General features: G+C 35.7%; 2 protein-coding genes across 3 annotated transcripts; one reads left to right on the top strand and one right to left on the bottom strand.

The window, feature by feature from the left end:
* Positions 1-3760: 3760 nt before the first annotated feature.
* Positions 3761-6509, bottom strand: LOC132184726 (WUSCHEL-related homeobox 1-like). Of its 2 annotated transcripts, none has more exons than XM_059598460.1 (4): positions 6017-6509; positions 5615-5908; positions 5228-5304; positions 3761-4671 (listed from the first exon to the last, which is right to left on the bottom strand). In XM_059598460.1, the coding sequence occupies exons 1-4, from the start codon at positions 6195-6197 to the stop codon at positions 4168-4170; spliced, it is 1056 nt and encodes a 351-aa protein (XP_059454443.1). In that variant the 5' UTR covers positions 6198-6509; the 3' UTR covers positions 3761-4167. The 2 variants fall into 2 exon arrangements, with proteins under 2 accessions (XP_059454443.1, XP_059454442.1); XM_059598459.1 differs by having other exon boundaries at positions 5615-5911; positions 6017-6508.
* Positions 6510-13005: 6496 nt separating this feature from the next.
* Positions 13006-17793, top strand: LOC132184569 (pentatricopeptide repeat-containing protein At2g01390). Its single transcript, XM_059598249.1, has 2 exons — positions 13006-13814; positions 16439-17793. The coding sequence occupies exons 1-2, from the start codon at positions 13046-13048 to the stop codon at positions 17440-17442; spliced, it is 1773 nt and encodes a 590-aa protein (XP_059454232.1). The 5' UTR covers positions 13006-13045; the 3' UTR covers positions 17443-17793.
* Positions 17794-18071: the final 278 nt, after the last annotated feature.

Below are 18071 nucleotides of genomic sequence, written 5' to 3' on the forward strand. Positions count from 1 at the left end.
CCGTGAGAAAAACCCCTCACACCAAAACTATCATTCCTCAGCTCAAAGGCTAGGATAACACAACAAAACAAAAACAAAACAAAGAAAACTAGCATAATTGGCGAGATCCAGCAAGAAAATGACAGAGGAAAACCGGCCCGTGAGGCTCACACACGATCCACACTCGGGCTTGCATGAACCACATCCGGCGCGTGCCAAAAAAGGAGAAAAAATTTTGTGTCTATAGGGCACAGTGGCACCTAGGAGAAGCATGTAGTGGTGCATTTGGGCTTGGGCCAGCGGCAAAGGGTAGATCGGCAACACAAAGAGCCGATCTAAGTATCCTAGCAAAATATATCGACAAATGGATACTCTCCATTTCACATGAAATGGAGAGGATCCTATTCCCATAAGGTACCAATTGTCACACAAAATAAATGCTAAAGTTAATGAAATTTTAATGCTTCAATGAACTAGAAAGAGAACATAAATCTTCATTAACTTTAGCATTTACTTTATGTGACAATTGGCACATTGTTCATAGTTTTTTTTTTTAGAAAAACATAACATTTCATTCAATAATACCACGAACATAAAGCTCTTACATCATAGAACAAAGCTCTGAAGCAACCATATCATAAAACTATAAGATTACCAAGTTTAGTACAAGATTTGAGACCAATCCGCTAACCCATGACTAAAATCAGATTTAATACTAGATCTGTGACAGACAGACTCAATCAAATGCATGGATAGCAATTATTCCTCGACCCTGAGAGCGGAAAGACTCTCATGCCGACACTCTTCCTCCTCAACCTGAAGGCCAGGATAATTATCACATCCACAACTCAAAGGCCTGGACCAAAACTAATTAATCCAAAGGCGACATAAAACGAGTGAGAGGGGAAAGAGCCTTAGTACAAACTGAACAAAACATGGAAATTAAACATTACAGGGAAAAAACACACTCCAAAACACAAATACATCTTAAAGAAGCAACTGAATAGGAAAATAAAACAAGAAAAAAAACAGCGCACTCCGATCACGCACACGTCGGGAACCGAAAACCGAAGGGGCGTTGGAAGCTCATCGCGGTGTGGACGCGTCGAAAGGCCCAACAGTGAACGGTGGGCGGCGAACAGGCGCAGAGAAGACTAGCAAAACAAGATTTGAAAACAACCACAAACAAGAAAAAAAAAAAAACAAAAAAACAACAACAACAAGGAGCCACCAAAACAGGGAAAAAACAGGGAAAATGAGCACAAAGTGAGAAGACGGTAGCCGGAAGAGAGCCGAACCCGTGCAGGCCGAAAACTGCCGTGTAAGGGGCGTGGGAGCTCGACGGTGGGGACGCATGAAAGAAAACCCTAACAGCGGGCAGCGACATAGGTCAGCGGTGACCACAGACAAAATCCGAACCCATAAAGAGCCAAAACAAAGCCAAGGAGCCCGCTGCAGAAAATGAAGGCGGGGGAAGAAAAGCAGTAGGGAATGGGAAAAAACAGAGAAAAATGGAGGGGGAAAGGAGCGACAAGGAGGGGAAGGGAGGAGGCACCGGGGCTAGGGCATCAGATAAATAGCTAGTTCCAGAGCGAGGAGGACGAGGGGAGGAGGGAGGCTGCCAACTGGCCAACTCTCCTCCCTTATGTGGCTGAAGGGTTTCGCTTTTCTCTCTAGCGGCTAGAGAGAAAAGAGACGGCTAGGGTTTATGAATCACATTGTTCATTGTTAGATGTAAAGCATGGCTATAATTTAATAATAAAAGAATTTCAAATTTAGAAGAAATTTGAGGGAATCCTAATCTTGAAAATTCACCTGAAATGAAGAATAAGAAGAAGATAATTACTTTCATTAAAGCCCAAAAGTCCCTAGTACTAATAAAGAATAACCTTCACAAGGGAACATGATCATCTGATTCATCTCCAGTCTATTTTGAACTGGAAAATATCCAGTTAATTGTCATGATCTCTTTAAAGAGATTTTGAAGCCATAAGTGAGATATTTGTCACATTAATAAAAATATAATAATAAAATATTATATATATAATAAAAAATTAAGAGGTGGCTTGCCACCCCAGACCTGCCCTTAGGGTGGCTGAAGTCACCCCCAAGTGCCAAATCTTTTTCTTTTTTTTTTTGGCCTTTGGTAGTGGCTTCTGACCTTAATCTTCAAGGGCTTAAGCCACCCCCAGGCCTATTCCTCCAGTTTGTGCCACCCCATGGCCTTTGGTGGCTGACCACCCCAACTCTAACTTAGGGTGGTTTGTCACACTTTAATTTTTTTTAATTATTTTTAAAATATATAATATTTTTTTTATTTAATGAAACATGTCTCTATTTATGGCTTCCAGAGATCTCTCGATCATTAACTCGATATCCTCCAAGGCAAAATGGACACAGAATCCGCATCCTGCTCACAAGCTGCAAGTGTACACTCTTCAATCAAAGGTTGGACAAAGCCAATTGATTAGATATTACACTAGAATTAAAGACTTGGACGTAACATTCGACTATCCCATCTATAAGGGGTAGCTCAATTACCTGAGGGTCGCTTCTCATAAAAGGAAGATTACTAGTTCGAATGTTTCTTCATTTTTTTCTATTTTTATACAGACATATCAAAAAATAAAATAAAAAATAAAGCATTTGCCGATCCAACTGACATCATGGGCCTGGAAGGGATCGAAAAATGATCCCTATATACAAACATCAACTATCGATTGAGAGTGTGGAAGCCAACAATATCTTCTTGAGTAGTTTGTGTTTCTTTAGCTTGTAATTCAAATAAGAGCCTCTAATCCCTTATAGTAGAGGTACATTCAAAAAACCTCTTTGGAACCATTATGCCATATTGTTGATTATGATAAAAGACAGTCATCCGTAATTGTTTTAGGTTGTCGGAGTTTGACTTAAAAATAATCAAGTAGGAATGATTCAAGTTGATTAAATGATTAGATTTATCTCTTTCTAACAGCTTAAACTTTTAGGATAACTTGTAATTTAACTGTAACAATGTTATTATAAAATTATTGTTTAATGAACAAAGTACACATTTTCTTAGCTGAAAAAACAAGGGTTGCTCTTAAAGCTATGAAGGCTTCGACCATTACATACCATTGTGATGGCCACGTTTAGATGTTTTCAAAACAACTAAAATTATTAAACAACTATTTATTATAAAAGTTTATATTAATAGAAAATAGTGGATTTATTTATTTAATTAATATATTATGTTAAATTACTATTTCTTACAAAATTTTAAGCCGATAAAAAGTAGAAAAATAATAATAATTAATTAATTTTTTAACATAAATTGTAGACTTTCATTAATATTATTTTGTTTTCCTTTCATTTTGCCCTTCAAATAACAGATAATTAAGCTTTAGCTAGAATGATGTAAAGTATGTCTTGTTTTATGTTATTAGTTTAAATGAAGCAGATGTTACTATTTCGAATCTCTGTCTAATTTTTTTCTTCTTATGCGGATATGTAAAAGAAAATAATAATAAAATAAAATAATAATAATAATTATTATTATAAAACTTATTGCATTTAAATCCGTCGGTATATTTTATTTTCAATAGTGCACATAGACCCCATTTTCAGCAAGTTCCAGCTTGTTCTTCTATTAAAAATATGTTTCACAGTTTGTGCCGCTATATTTATAGAATGCAACACATTCGGATATGTAACAAAAAGAGCAAAACATGTCAAATTACCCAAATTCCTAGTCGCCTCATGTCAATGTCTTTCACATCTAATTTCCATTTCAAATCTCTCGTTTCAACATCAATCTCTCACATCTACTTCCAACATTTCAGATCCCTTCAGTCGAGGACCCATCTCTCTCTCTCTCTCTCTCTCTCTCTCTCTCCAGTTTCTCTTAAATGTTTGTTTTCATTGATTCAGCAACCAACATGGTCCATATGCATTTTAAGGCAACCTTAATTTCACACCACCATCCTACCATTGCACACCCATGAAATTTTACATCATAAATAATATATAGATGAAAAAAAAAAAAAAAAGTTCCATTTTCCAATAAGATTACAACATCAATCCCAGCTCAACCGATGATCTTCTTCCACAAACAGCAATCTGATAAGCCCCTACCATTGCCTATTACCAACACTTATATAGATATAGATATAGATATAGATATATATATTAAACTATGCGTTGATTGGTTTAGTTCTTCAATGGAAGGAACTCAAAAAACTGGTGAGGAGTAGTGAAGTTGAGATTCATGGATGAAACTGATAGCTCTGTCTCTTTTTGGTTATTATTGCCATCGTTCCGGTCACTGCTGCTCCGGAGAGGGAAGAGTTGAAGTGTTTGAGATTCCCCAATGCAATCTTCTTCATTGCCGACACCATTGAAGTAGTACTGGCTGAGACCATTTCCTCTGTAGGGTGCTATAAAGATGTTGAGGTCATGAGTAGTCTTAATGAGCTTTTGGTCCATTGTTGTTCTTACTGTTGTTGCTGTGTTTGTAGTGACAGTAGGAGTAGCAGGGCTGTTTATGAGGTGGGTGGGAGGAGAAGGACAAGACAACTGCATCATCTGCCACGTGGCATTCCTTTCCGCAAAGTTTCTTCTTTGCTGTAATTCTCCGTCATCGAATTGGATCCATCCATCTGTCCTACATTCTGCCACTGCTGCTTTTGTTGCCCTTTGAATTGAGACAGATTCCTGAAAATATTATTAAAAGACATGCAATATATCACATGAAATCTCCAATTAACCTAATATTGATAATACAAAATTTTAGTTGGGCACCCTTTGATTCTCTTAAAAAATAAGCTATAAATACTAATTTTTACTGTTAAGCAGAAGAAATAGGGTGGTTAATTAGCATGGTACTTTCAACATCATGGTGCTCGGTTCTATAGAATGTTGATGGGGGTGCCCTAAACACTGGCAAAATGACATGAAAAAGCACAGGACCCAAAATCCCAGCTAAGTTTCATAACAGAAGCCCCGACAGAAAGGAAGGAATGCAGCTTTTGGACCCTTTTCATTTCCCAACAAACAAAGCTTTTGTTGGTTCCCTATATCTTCCTCATTCCACCTTTCAATATATATAAACTGATCATTAACATGATAAAAGCTAGTAATGATATGAAAATTATCCCTGCTTAATTTGTTTCTCTTACTGACTTTTCTAGGTAGTAAAGGCATTCAAAGTTGAAAAAGGAGGGTTCAAGTCTATGTAGAAAGACAAAGACAAAGGAAGGTAGAAACAGACCTCTGCTAGAGTACTGCAGTTTGTATGGGGTGCCCAGTTCTTGGTCTGTTCAATTTCAAAGACTGTCCTACTTGCCCCTGTAGACAAAAAGAAAAACAAAAAGAATACGACTTTACATCCCAAACAACAATCGGAATAGAGAAAAGCAATGCAAATCAAACATCTCTAACAACAAATGTTTTGGAAAAAGCCATACAATATATACAAACAAATCAGACCCCATCTCTTTCTCTCTCTCTCTCTCTCTCTCTCTGTTTTGTTCAGTAACATGAGCTGTATGTATGTGGCTGCCATAATTATAACAATATATATGAAAGATAAAAATTAAAAAAAAAGAAAAAAAAAAGAAAAAAAAGTAAACTATATATATTCTACGTGGGTTTTTACCTAATTCTTTCCTCTCTAAGATTTCAGTATCGGAAGCCGATTCCATTTGACGGCGGCGTTTCTGCCTCTCTCTTGCCTTGTGATTTTGGAACCAGTAGAAAACATTCTTCCCCTCAATCTTACCGTATCTTCGGAGCTGCGAAGTAATATGCTGAATTTGATCAGCCGATGGGGTCCGAGTCCCACGTCGATACAATTCTTCAAGAGCCCTCAACTGCTCCGGCGTCGGATTCCACCTCGAGCTCACCACAACCGGCGGAGTATTGAACTCCTTCTTGTTCTGCTCAGCCACAGCTGCTGCAACGCATATAATTAAATTAACCAAATGAAACAAAGCTCCACACACACACGCACGCGCGCGCGCGCATTTTCACAAAGACTTGAGGAAAAATTACGACATACCCAGATGGTGATATTGTGAAAGGAAATCAGTGCCATGAAGACGGCTTGGAAATGTTGTTGCGGTGGTAATGTTGTTGGCAGAAGCCAGCGGCCTTGGAATAAGCGGTCGAAGTTTTCTGCCACTGAATGAGTCTGCAGGCATGTTGAACTCTCCTGCATCATTATAACCCATCATCCACATTTTGAATCACCAGCTCGATCTCTAATTCACACACGAATTAAGTAGACAATATTGTCTATATATATATATATATATAGCATGTATTGATGGTTTGAATAGAGATTGTGGGTATTTGAATTTGAGAGATTGAGAGGATGGAGATTGATCACTCTAAAAGAGAGAGAGAGAGGGAATGAAAGAGAGAATGGTGTTGGTTTAATATGGAACAAAGTGAGGAAGACATGAGGTTGACTAGGCTAGAGAGAGAGAGAGAGAGAGAGAGAAAAGGAAAGAAGGGGGTGGTGAGAGAGGAGACAGTGAGAAAGAAGAGGAAGCGTGGAATTCTGGGAGGTTTTTGGGAGTAGCGAATGAAAAACGACGTGACGATCATGAGGGTTATCATAAGCCTCATCACCCCTTTTCTTTACCCTTCTCTCATTTATTGTTCTCCTCCTGTCTCGTGCCTTTCACACCTATTCTCAATCCGAACTGCCCCTCTCCTTCTCTGTACCCTTCCCTTGCCCTTTTCTTTGTCGTCCATGCAAAATTCATTTTCATTTCTAATTTCTCTCTCTCATCTATCTCTGTACGGACCTTTTGATTCTCACATTCTCCTTTCTACCCTTCCATCTTCACGAGATTTCAGCCAATCCCATCTCCTCCTCACTCCCCAATCAAATAACCTGCTGTATGGCCTTGTAAATTAAATTATTTTGGTTTTTTTCTTGTCCAAGTGTGAGGGGGCCGGAATATATATATATATATATATATATATATATATATATATATGCAGCAATCTGATCAATTTGGTTGGAGATAATATAGTCCCTGTGGTCATTATGATGGAATGACTCTATTCTCGAGTTAGTGTACCCGTGTCCAGTCTAGAATTTGAATGCCATAATTGTTTAATTATATCTTTGTTGGAGAGAGGACCTAGTACTATTCTATGCTATGCTGGAGCCCTACTATTATATTCTATCTCTCTTTCTTTCTATTTTTTGTTTGTTTTTTTATCACTAGCTAAATTGTTTCATGCATCACTACCACCGTCCCCACCACTCCAAACCCCACAGAATCATTTGAGCTTATTAGTTGTCTAGCAAAACCAATATATATATTAGGGAAAATTTATATTTCTCCCCCCCAATTATCACTCAATTTTGTAAAGAAAACCCTCCCAAGAAAAACCCTTCTTATTCTCTGCCATAGAGGAGGGAAGGTCAGGCACCAGCCCCATCCATATAAGATTGTCCCTGCCTCTCTTTTGTTGCTCTTCTTTCTTTTACTTTTAATTTTAATAGTTTTTTTTTTAGGAGGTTTGGATTTTAGATCTATCACAACCTTTGGTCCACCCACACAAGCTATATATGTTCCCCTCCTCCCTCCTCCCACTACCAGCGCGTGGTTTTCACGCACTGGCGAGTGGCTTACACGCTTCGGTCCTTCATCGTGTCCTCATTGCCTTTCTCCTTATGCCATATGTTGGAGCTATTGTTCTAGGAATTTATTTGCCGACGACTTTTTTTTTTTTTTTTTTTTTTGTAATTTTCTGTTCTTTGTTTTTCTTTTTTCTGACTAGTTTGTTGTGTTGGCCATTTTTTCTTCTTTTGACATATATAGTTTTCCCTTTTCCTTTTGACCACTGATGGTATTGTTTAATTTCCTCAACCGACTACTGGTGGTCGTGCGGCAAACCCTTTCGGGTTTTGTTCCGTTTACAAAAAATTTCCTTTTATTATAAACTATTTTGACAGTTTCGGTTTGCTTGATGAACCAAGTCATTTATTTGACCCATTCTCAACGGTTCTTAAGAAGACTTTATCGCATTTATTTTTTATTTTCATGTACCCAACATTGAATAGAAAAAAAAAAAAATAAATAAATAAAAAAAAGAGTGGCAATTTGAGATGCTTAGTTTTTTTCAAAATATAGTACCAATGAATTGTATGGCTCAGTACATTTTTGCAAAGAGTTAGTTACCTTAGGACCTGTTTGGGTGTGCGTTTAACACTTAAAAAGTTATTTTAAAGAAAAAGATTCATATTTGGTAAAAAAAATTAAAAACACTTTTAAAAGTTCAAAAAGCCTAAAAATAGCCAAAACGCACTTTTGACAAAAGTTTAAAAATGAAAATTTTGTCTAAAAATACATTTTAACTTAAAAAAAATTTATTTCTCTAATTTAATCTCAAAAGATGCTCTTAATCCATTAGCTTCTAAAGCTTTACGGCCTAAAGGAATGTTTAGTCCATGGCAACCCTAGCCTAACTCGTACTTTCAATTTCTAGACCTCACGAGTCAAGGCTGACTTAAACTTAATTAATAATCTATTTATCAAAATATGATTAAAATGCACTAATTTAGAGTAGAATTCTTAATAAACTATATATATATATATATATATATATATATATATATATATATATTGTTTAGATTTTGTCACCTCATCATTCATTAAATGAGCTATAATGAATTAGGAAAAAAAAAAATGAAGAGTTTTAATGTTTCCTAAAAAATGAAAAGAGTTTTAATCTTTCCTAAAAAATGAAAAGAGTTGTATAATTCCATGCAAAGGCTGCAGAGGCGCAGGATATAAATCCTGATGGCTCTCAAACCAATGTATACAGAGCTTGACTGCAGGAGTGATGACGGGCAGCAAGCTGGTGAGTGGCTCCACCCACACTTCTATGCAACTTGGGGCAGCATATCTTGGCCTTGGGCAACTTCTTGCATTTGTGTGGCCTAGAAAGGGAAAACCGGTTCAGAGTAAATTTCCTTCAATTCATTTAAAAGAGTATCAAGTATCTATAAATATTTAAAATGTATATTAAACTCTTAACTTTATTAATAGCAGTTTATTAATTACTAAATTTAATGTGTCTTTTAAATGTTTATAGACATTAGATACTGTTTTAAATAGGTTGGATGATATTTCTTCTGGACCGATTTGGAGGAAATTTCTGTCATTTTCAAAGTGCTTATTCTTTTAGGTGCAAGTAAGAGTCACAATTAATTTTTACATCTATTTTCATTTATTGTTTAATTCAATAATAATTTTTATTTTCACGTTAAAAAGTGAGCACTTGAGAGTATTTGTAGCACTCCTCTTGTGTAGCCGATTTCGAGTGCACAACCTAAACTCGTTTCCTTCAATATTGAATCAAAGTAATTCATTTAGAGTACAATTATATACCATATTTTTATCCAATAACTTTTCCACAATGATGATGTGGCAACCTAAATCAACTATTAGATTTTTTTTTTTTTTTTAAAAAAAATTTTAAATAATAAATAAGAGAATCGATCGAAGGGGTTAATTAGGCTTGTCACATCATCATTGTAAAATAATTGTGGGATAGAAATGTGGTATGTAGCATTAGTTATTCATTTAATGACCTAATATGATCAGTTAACTAGGCACAGCCAAAAGAATAGTTGTAGCATAAACTTCTTTATTAAATTATCAGGTAGATTGGACTTGATATTTGGTACTCACAAAAAGAACTTGATATGGCTATTTTGAGTTATAACATCACTTTTAATATATCAAGTGGAATCCATGTTAGCTTAAGTAGAGACTCCTGGAAATAGGATTTTTTTTTTTTTTTTCAATTTAACTTTTGGATATTCATTTTACGTTGTTGAGTAAGGTAGGAATATTATGTATGAAAATTCAAGTGATATTCTTCTCTTATTCGATGATATCAAAAATCACTACTAAAAAAAAAAAAAAAAGAAGAAGCATTTTCACTTTGTTTTAATTTTATATTGTTTTACTAAAACGACGCCTAGTGTTCAGGGGGTAGTTTAATCGGCTGGGGACCATACCTTATGAAGCGGATGTTAATAGTTTGAATCATCCTCCCCCTTTCCCCCTTGTGTGAATATGTTTTTTTTAAAAAAAAAAAAAAAAAAAAAACCTAAACTATGATGTCACGTCGTTTTTAATACAAGACATCAATTTTCATCGGTTTGTTACAAACGACGAGTAGTTATTAAATTCACGTCCATTTTTTTTTTAAAAAAAAAATGATGACATGAGATATTTAAATTTACATTGTTTTGGTACAAATGATATTAATTTTACACAATTTAACGTCGTTTTTTAAAAATTTGTAGACTTTGGTTATGAGCTTCGACAGGAGTAGTTGTAGTACCGATTGTTGTGGGGAGGGAGTTGTGTGCTTTTGCTTCTCAAATGACATCTGACATCTCTATTTATAATTCTAGGATCCTCAGAGAAGTAGGAGACAAAACCATTTGGGACTGGAATTTTTGTAGTGTAGGCCAAGGGAGGAAAAAGACCTCCTTTGGCCCACTAGGAAAACTGGCCATGGGAAAAATAAATTCTCCCCATGGGCCTAGGGCTAGGGTTAAAACCCTTTTAACACTACCCCACTCTCACATGTTTTCTTGCATGGGCTTAGGTTTTATTATCAAGCCCAATGTTCTTTTTACTCAGCTTAGGCCTTTAGAATTAAATTCATTGAGCCTAAAGCTCATACTTAAGCCTATAGGAATTAAATACCTGAACCCAATGTTCTATTTAATTCCTATAGTTTGTAAGAATTAAATCCGGAGTCTTGAGCTCTTTTTAATTTCCGATTAGCCACTTTGATTTGATTTGATTGTTTTGGTTCTCGAACATTCACACACACAGTATCACAGTTTGTAAAGAAGAATAAGGAAGAAGCAGAAAGTTGACGTAGGAGAAGAAAAGGTGAAGAAGAAAATGGAAGAAGAAGATCGATGGAAGGAAATAGAAAATGTGAAAAGAATGATCAAAGGAACTTTCAGAACATAAATAATTCAGATGTGTTGACAGGTCGACATTAAGTGCGTAAGTGCTAAGATTTAATGGTTGAGATTGAAAGAGATTAATCGAACGGCCGGAGATGAATGTTGTTTTCAAATGACATTTCTGGTGTGTTTGGAATTGCAATTTTATATACCAAAAGTGCGAATTTAAACCAAATCTCAAAATGTAAATTGTTTGAAACTGCGTTTTTAAAAAGATGTGATTTGAAAACACAAAAAAAAATCTTTACTAAACTCTTTTTTTAAAAGAGAAATGTTATGGAGTAACTCTTTACTAACAAAAACTTATTAAATTAACTAATGGCAACGGGGGAGGCCGCGGCCACCGCCTAAAGGTTGTGGGGGTGGCTGTGGCATCCTCGTTGCCATCGGGGGTCCAACCCAAGGCGCACCAGGTCCTACAGCGAGTGGCCGGCCACCTAATGGGGTTGCCGACCATGCCCCTGCAATTCTAGGGTTTTTATTTATTTAATAAAAAAATAAATTTAAGGGTTAGAAGAAACTTAAAAAAAAAATAAAAAAATAAAAAAATTCAATTCTTTCGGGAATAACTATTCCCCTCATTTTTTTTTAGAGGAATAGATATTCCTGTGGGTAAGGGATTAGTGATTCCTGCATGATAATTATTTTTAAGAATAGATCCTTACCAAACAAAAAAAATAATTATTCCATAAGAATAATAATTTTATTTTGGGGTTTGTTCTACAAACCAAACAAACTCTTAAAGTTAAAACAATACAATTCATCAAGGTACTCAATGGGAATGTGAGGAGGTGAATCCATGACAAAAAATGGTCCACAAGCACACTTAGGACGTGAGTAAAAACACGAGCAAAGCCACTCAAGTACCAATCGAAAAGACAGATCCGATTCCAAACCACCAAATCAACCTCACACAATAATATCCACAAGATAAAATTATTGAAAAGAAAGCATCTCAACAAACACAACCATAACATGAGCACATAGATTTTGATTGCGAAGTAAAAGCTCTTTGAATAATTCAAAAATAAAACCGCTCTAGAATAGCCAAACATAAGAGATCACTGTTTTAAAAAAATATTAAAGTAAAAAAGAAGAAGATTAAAGTACTTTCATATATATATTAGATGGGTAAAAAAAGTAATCATGAATCGGATCTGAACTCAGGCCAAGAGGCCCAAAATAGTTGGGCTACTCGGGTGAAGCGAGCTGATGGGTGGAGTCAATAATAGAAACAAGTGTGGGCAAGAACGTTTCCATGTGGGCCAATTTTGATTATCTATATATAGAGATATATAGATATACCCAAAGCCAAGAGGGACAGATATTTATTGAATTGATTAATTTTGTATTACAAAATAAGATATTTGTAGAGAGTGTATCATTTTTGATAACTGAAAATTGAAAAACATGGTAACGGATCTAAATTCTAATCAAATGGTCTTACATGTGAAATAGAACAAGGCCAACTTATTATTTTAGGGGAATTAAGCCCAAGGCCCCAATAACATGAATTCTCAAATAGTAACAATATAATTATTATTATTATTATTTTTTTTTATAAATTTTTCTTAAGGCTCTTTTTTTGTTTTTGTTTTTAAAAGAAGTTAATAAGTGCTCTTTAATTTAGATTAAATTAATAATTATAGTTAAAAAATAAATAAAGATAAAGAAGTAGAGAAAAATAAAAGGTCACATTAATGTCCTCCCTAAAGTAATAACTAAAACAAAAATATTGGCTAAGTTGCTAATTAAATTAATATATAGAATATACAGATAGTTGAATCTGCTAGGTATCACACCGCATAAAATACGAAAGTCATTAGTTCGAATATCTATCTTTCCTTTTCATCTCTTTGTGTGAACATGTATATATATACACCTTGGATGAATTCTACCTGTAATTGGAAAATAAAATTAAGAGCAAAAATTGAGAAGAATTAATTTTTTAATTAATTTTTTATTTATTTTAAATTATTAGAAAAAGCCTTACGCCTCAAAATCTCTCCAGCCGGCCTCATAATCTATACCCAGTCGAAACATGCACTGTTCATTCCAGTGTTATCCATGCGCAGCACGTATGATTCCCATGGATTTCTCAGAAAGTTTGCTGTCTTCTGGGCTATCCATGGCGATCAGCCTTTTTGTTATTGGAAGAGTTCGATTAAACGCTTACATTCCCTTCACCATCATAAACAAAAGAAACCCATTACTTGGTATAGCCAAAAGAGGAAGAAACCTGTAAAATCTGTCGAGAAGCAAGAATCTGACCCGGGTGTGTATATGAGGGACACTGTGGGAAAAATATACAGACTCCTAAAGTATTCCTCTTGGGATTTGGCCAAAGAAGAGCTTGAGAGGCTCCCTATAAGATGGGATTCTTATACAGTCAACAAAGTTCTGAAAACCCATCCTCCAATGGAGAAGGCCTGGTTGTTTTTCAACTGGGCTTCAAGGCTAAAAGGGTTCAAGCACGACCAGTTTACTTATACAACAATGGTGGGTATTTTTGGAGAAGCGGGGAGGATTTCGTCGATGAAGTATGTGTTTGAGCAGATGCAGGAGAAGGGGTTGAAGATAGATGCTGTGACTTACACTTCGTTGATGCATTGGCTTTCTAGCTCTGGAGATGTTGATGGGGCAGTGAAGGTGTGGGAAGAAATGAAGGCTAACGGCTGCTATCTCACTGTTGTTTCCTACACTGCCTATATGAAGGTTCTGTTTGATAATAGTAGAGCAAAGGAGGCCACTGATGTTTACAGGGAGATGCTTCAATCTGGGTGTACTCCAAATTGTCACACCTACACTATCTTAATGGAACATCTTGTGGGTTCTGGTGAGTGCAATGCTACTTTGTATGTATATTGCCCTTTAGTTGTTTGTTAAATTGTCTAGGTGGGTGGCTGTTGAAGGTGTGCTTGCTTTACTTGGTAGTTGTAAGGGATATGAGCTTTTGGATTACTATTTTCCAATGATCCTGATATTTCTTCCCTCTGCGTGTTTCTTGTTAAGTAAAACCAACAGTTTCTCTCATGTCCTTGCCAATATGACCTATTAGAAACCATCAAAGAGAGTAGCTCGTTTAGGAGCGACCCATATGTTTATAAAAGCTTAAGCTATCAAGAGGTGGGCCAAGAATGTATGTCAACTTGTCAAGCTCACGGCACATTAATACTCTCCCCTACATGCATGCCCATCCAATAACATTAAACCTGTAGGTCGTGCACATGCAAAGCAGAAGAAATCACCATAAGGGTCCCAAACTGAAGGCTTCTTACTCAAAAAAGGCTATGATACAATGTTAGAAATTAAACTATCAAGATGTGGGTCAGCATTGTAAATCAAATCCACCACATACTAACATGGCCAGTGACTTCTTTGTGACCAAACTTAGGTTTAATTCCGGTGACTTCTTTCATTCCTACCTATCAATTGAAAAATAAAAAGAACAAGAACAAGAAAAATAAAGGAAGAAAATAAAAGATTCATTTTTCCCACTTTAGTCATTTGTAAATTCCATGCTTGTCTCTTTAGAATGAGTCATGCTATATATTGATCTCTTATACCACTCCCTTATCACTGGGCTGATGTAGCAGTGTCAATTAATCCTTGGATCAGTCTTTATAAAAAAAGGGAAAAAATTCAAAGGCTGATGGGCACTGCTACATTAGCCTCGTACGGAAGTGGGATGGGAGATAAGTACTTAGAATTACTCCTTTAGAATTTATTTGTGAAAATGGATTTGTAAGTAGATTCATTTCCCTCGGAACATTACAAAGTTTATTTTATACTAAGAACTTTATAATATTGATTTCTACTGTGATAAAGTGCAATTATGTGTCTGGTTGGCAATATGATTTAGTCGTATGTTATGCATCAAAAACTATTTTAGTCATATGACAAATTTACAGTCTAGTGAAGCTAATTAGCTTTGAGGACACTGCCTATAATTGACATTGCTTCCTACTGGACGCATTGGTATGTTAATCCTACCATCGTTGTCTAGGACCAATAGAAGATACTATGAATGTATAACTCTGAATATAGGGCCTCTTGATTCACATGATATTTGACAATCTCAGATCCCTGTTTGCGTTCTATAGGAAGTCTTTTTGCAGAAACGTTTTAGCCAAGTGACAATTTTACAAATGACAATCTTGTTTTTCTGCTATGAAGCTGATGAAACTTGCTATTTGTTAATGATCATGAAGCATTATCCATAAAATAGGAAAAAAAAAATTGTTCCTCTCTGCTATTTGCCAATAGATCCAATTGTTGAAGCCTATTAAAACTCTCCTTGTGTTTAATAGCTGACACAAAAACTAGGTAGGCACCATTTTATTAGGCCTTTCTGAGGATGAGATGCTAAGTAGTGTAATTGACATATTCTATGAATATTTCCGTAAATATAACGTTATGAGAATACTCATGTAACTTTAATGACATACATTGCTAAAAAATCTAAAATATGCACCCCTCTTATTCATTTATTTATTTAGTTTCTAGGAATGACATACCCAGTTAGTGCAAGAAGTTGCTATCTAGTAAACTGACGGCCTTTCAGGACAGAGCAATCAACTTATACTCATTATGCTTCCATTGCAGCTGCATTGACATGTTATCATTGTCTTTGTCATATTTTCTTTCACTTAAATGATCTTCTAGTTTCTCATTTCTAATGGACAATGGGAACATAATGGACATTCTGTTTTAGATATCTTAAATGGAGGCACCTTGTGTACTTGAAATGCTTATCTCAGTGTTTCCTAGTCTATGTTATATACAGTATGTGCTGCTACCCCCTATTTTTACCGATAGGAGTTGAATACTTGCTTACTGTGCTGCATAGCTGCGGATGATTTTATAGAATACTCGGTTACTTTTTGACATCTGATTTATTGAAACCAGATATGCTCTTTTATTGTTTTGGCATGCATGGTGTACTATGCTAAAATCCAGCCACTAGGCATCAATTCTCTCAAGGGCTTCTTCAATGAATCCATCAGTCAATCATATCTTCTTACATTCTGCTTAAAATGGCCCGAGCATTGTAGTTAGTTTTGGTCATATTTTTCATCTTGCCATGATTATTCTATGTTTTGTATGTGATTAAGTAGTTTTCAACACCTTTATTCACAAGGCTATAGTCGATTCTGTCAATATTTGTCCTTATGAGTTAATTCTGAACTCTTTAGTTCTTAAAGATTCATAATAATATGAAAGTGATCTTTGATGGAATCAAGGTTAGATATTTTCTTTGCTTAGCACTTCTGAATGCTACTATTTATCAATTACCTGTATTGGGGTCATGCGGGAATAATATTTTTGTTTTATTCTCTTTTCCCTTGCAAAACTTTCTATAGCTTCGACAAGAAGCATCAGATACAAACACAAAAAACCTTTCTGATTTTAACCCAAAAAATGCTGGAGATAATTATTCTTTTCTGTAGTGGTTTTCAGGAAAATATAAAGAAGCCCTTGAGATGTTTTGCAAAATGCAAGAAGCTGGGACACAACCTGATAAGGCTGCATGCAATATATTGGTGGAGAAATGTTACATTGCTGGGGAGACAAAGGCTTTAACACTAATCCTTCAGTATATGAAAGAAAGCCGCCTTGTTCTTCGTTACCCTGTATTTCTGAAAGCTCTGAAAGCCTTGAAAATTGCTGGGGAGAGTAGCGCCCTCCTCATGCAAGTGAATCCTCATTTTTCAACAGAATGTGTCAGCGAGGAGGCTGGTGACTTGAGACCAACCGGTGCTGATGTTCCCTTTAGCATAGACAGAGGACTTCTACTGATTTTTTTGAAAAAACGAAATCTTGTCGCCGTTGACCGCCTACTTACTGGGATAATTGATAAGAATATAAGACTGGATTCTGCAATTATCTCAATCATTGTTGAGGCAAATTGTGATCGTTGCAGACGCAGTGGTGCTCTTTTGGCCTTCAAGTATAGTGTAAGAATGGGCATAACTATTGAGAGAAATGCATATCTTTCCTTGATAGGCATTTTAATGAGATCAAATTCATTTTCAAAGGTAGTGGAGATTGTTGAGGCCATGATTAGGACTGGACAATCTCTTGGAACATATCAAAGCACACTTCTAATCTATAGGCTTGGTTGCTCTAGAAGGGGTGTTTACGCTGCAAAAATATTTGATCTTTTGCCTGATGATCAGAAGAACACAGCCACTTTCACTGCTTTGATTGGTGTTTATTTCACAGTTGGCAACTCTGACAAAGGACTTCAAATTTGCAAAACTATGCTAGAGAAAGGAATTTATCCCACATTAGGAACTTACAATGTGCTATTAGCTGGTCTTGAAAATAGTGGTAGAATTTCTGAAGCAGAGGTATATAGGAAGGAAAAGAAGAGCCTGGAGTTACACGGTCATTCTCGAGTAACCATCTCCTTGGAGGAAAAGATCTGTGACCTTCTATTTGCTGGGGAAGTGGTATCTTGACACTGATTTTGGACCATGGTATTCGCCATATTTGAAGGCTTGCTGAGAAAAAATTGTTGTTATAATATTACTTGAGTATATGCCAGTCTGGGAATATTTCAACCAATGCTGTCAACATCACCAAATGTAAAGGATATAGGGCAGGATGCATCTATTAGTCCATTGCTCCAAATGCAGGAAGAGATGATGCCACTGAGGTAAAGTTCTCTTATCTGCCTGGTTGGATAAACATGGGAGCGGCAGAAGCAAGGAACTTGAACCTTGGTCCAATTAATTGTCTTGCTGCTCAGCTTTACAGGATTTTCATGAGTCAAAGTTTCATAATAGATACAACAGAATAAATTTGATTTAGCTTTGTATTAATTAGTCGGGGAATGTTAATGTTATGCTAGGTATTTTCCTGGTCTTAGTTAGATATTATTTTCCAAAAAAGCAAAAAAGAAACCGGTTCCTTATTTCTCTCACTCGGTTTTTAGAAAATAATATTCACCTAAGACAAGAAAAACAGGAGGCGAACACCTAGCATGTATATATATATATATATATATATGAAACCACGTTTTTTTTTTTAATTTATTTTTTTTTTATTTTTTTAAAAGCAGTTAGTGGTTATTAACCTTAATAACTGC

The sequence above is a fragment of the Corylus avellana genome, chromosome ca6, assembly GCF_901000735.1.
Source record: "Corylus avellana chromosome ca6, CavTom2PMs-1.0".
NCBI lineage: Eukaryota > Viridiplantae > Streptophyta > Magnoliopsida > Fagales > Betulaceae > Corylus > Corylus avellana.

Bases quoted from the DNA above. Each gene is read 5' to 3' on its own strand.
- LOC132184569 (XM_059598249.1), top strand. From the start codon at position 13,046: ATGCGCAGCACGTATGATTCCCATGGATTTCTCAGAAAGTTTGCTGTC. The intron at 13,815-16,438 runs GTGAGTGCAATG...AGTGGTTTTCAG, and splicing joins GGAACATCTTGTGGGTTCTG to GAAAATATAAAGAAGCCCTT.
- LOC132184726 (XM_059598459.1), bottom strand. From the start codon at position 6,197: ATGTGGATGATGGGTTATAATGATGCAGGAGAGTTCAACATGCCTGCA. The intron at 5,912-6,016 runs GTATGTCGTAAT...TATGCGTTGCAG, and splicing joins TTCACAATATCACCATCTGG to CAGCTGTGGCTGAGCAGAAC. The intron at 4,672-5,227 runs GTCTGTTTCTAC...TAATATTTTCAG, and splicing joins ACTGCAGTACTCTAGCAGAG to GAATCTGTCTCAATTCAAAG.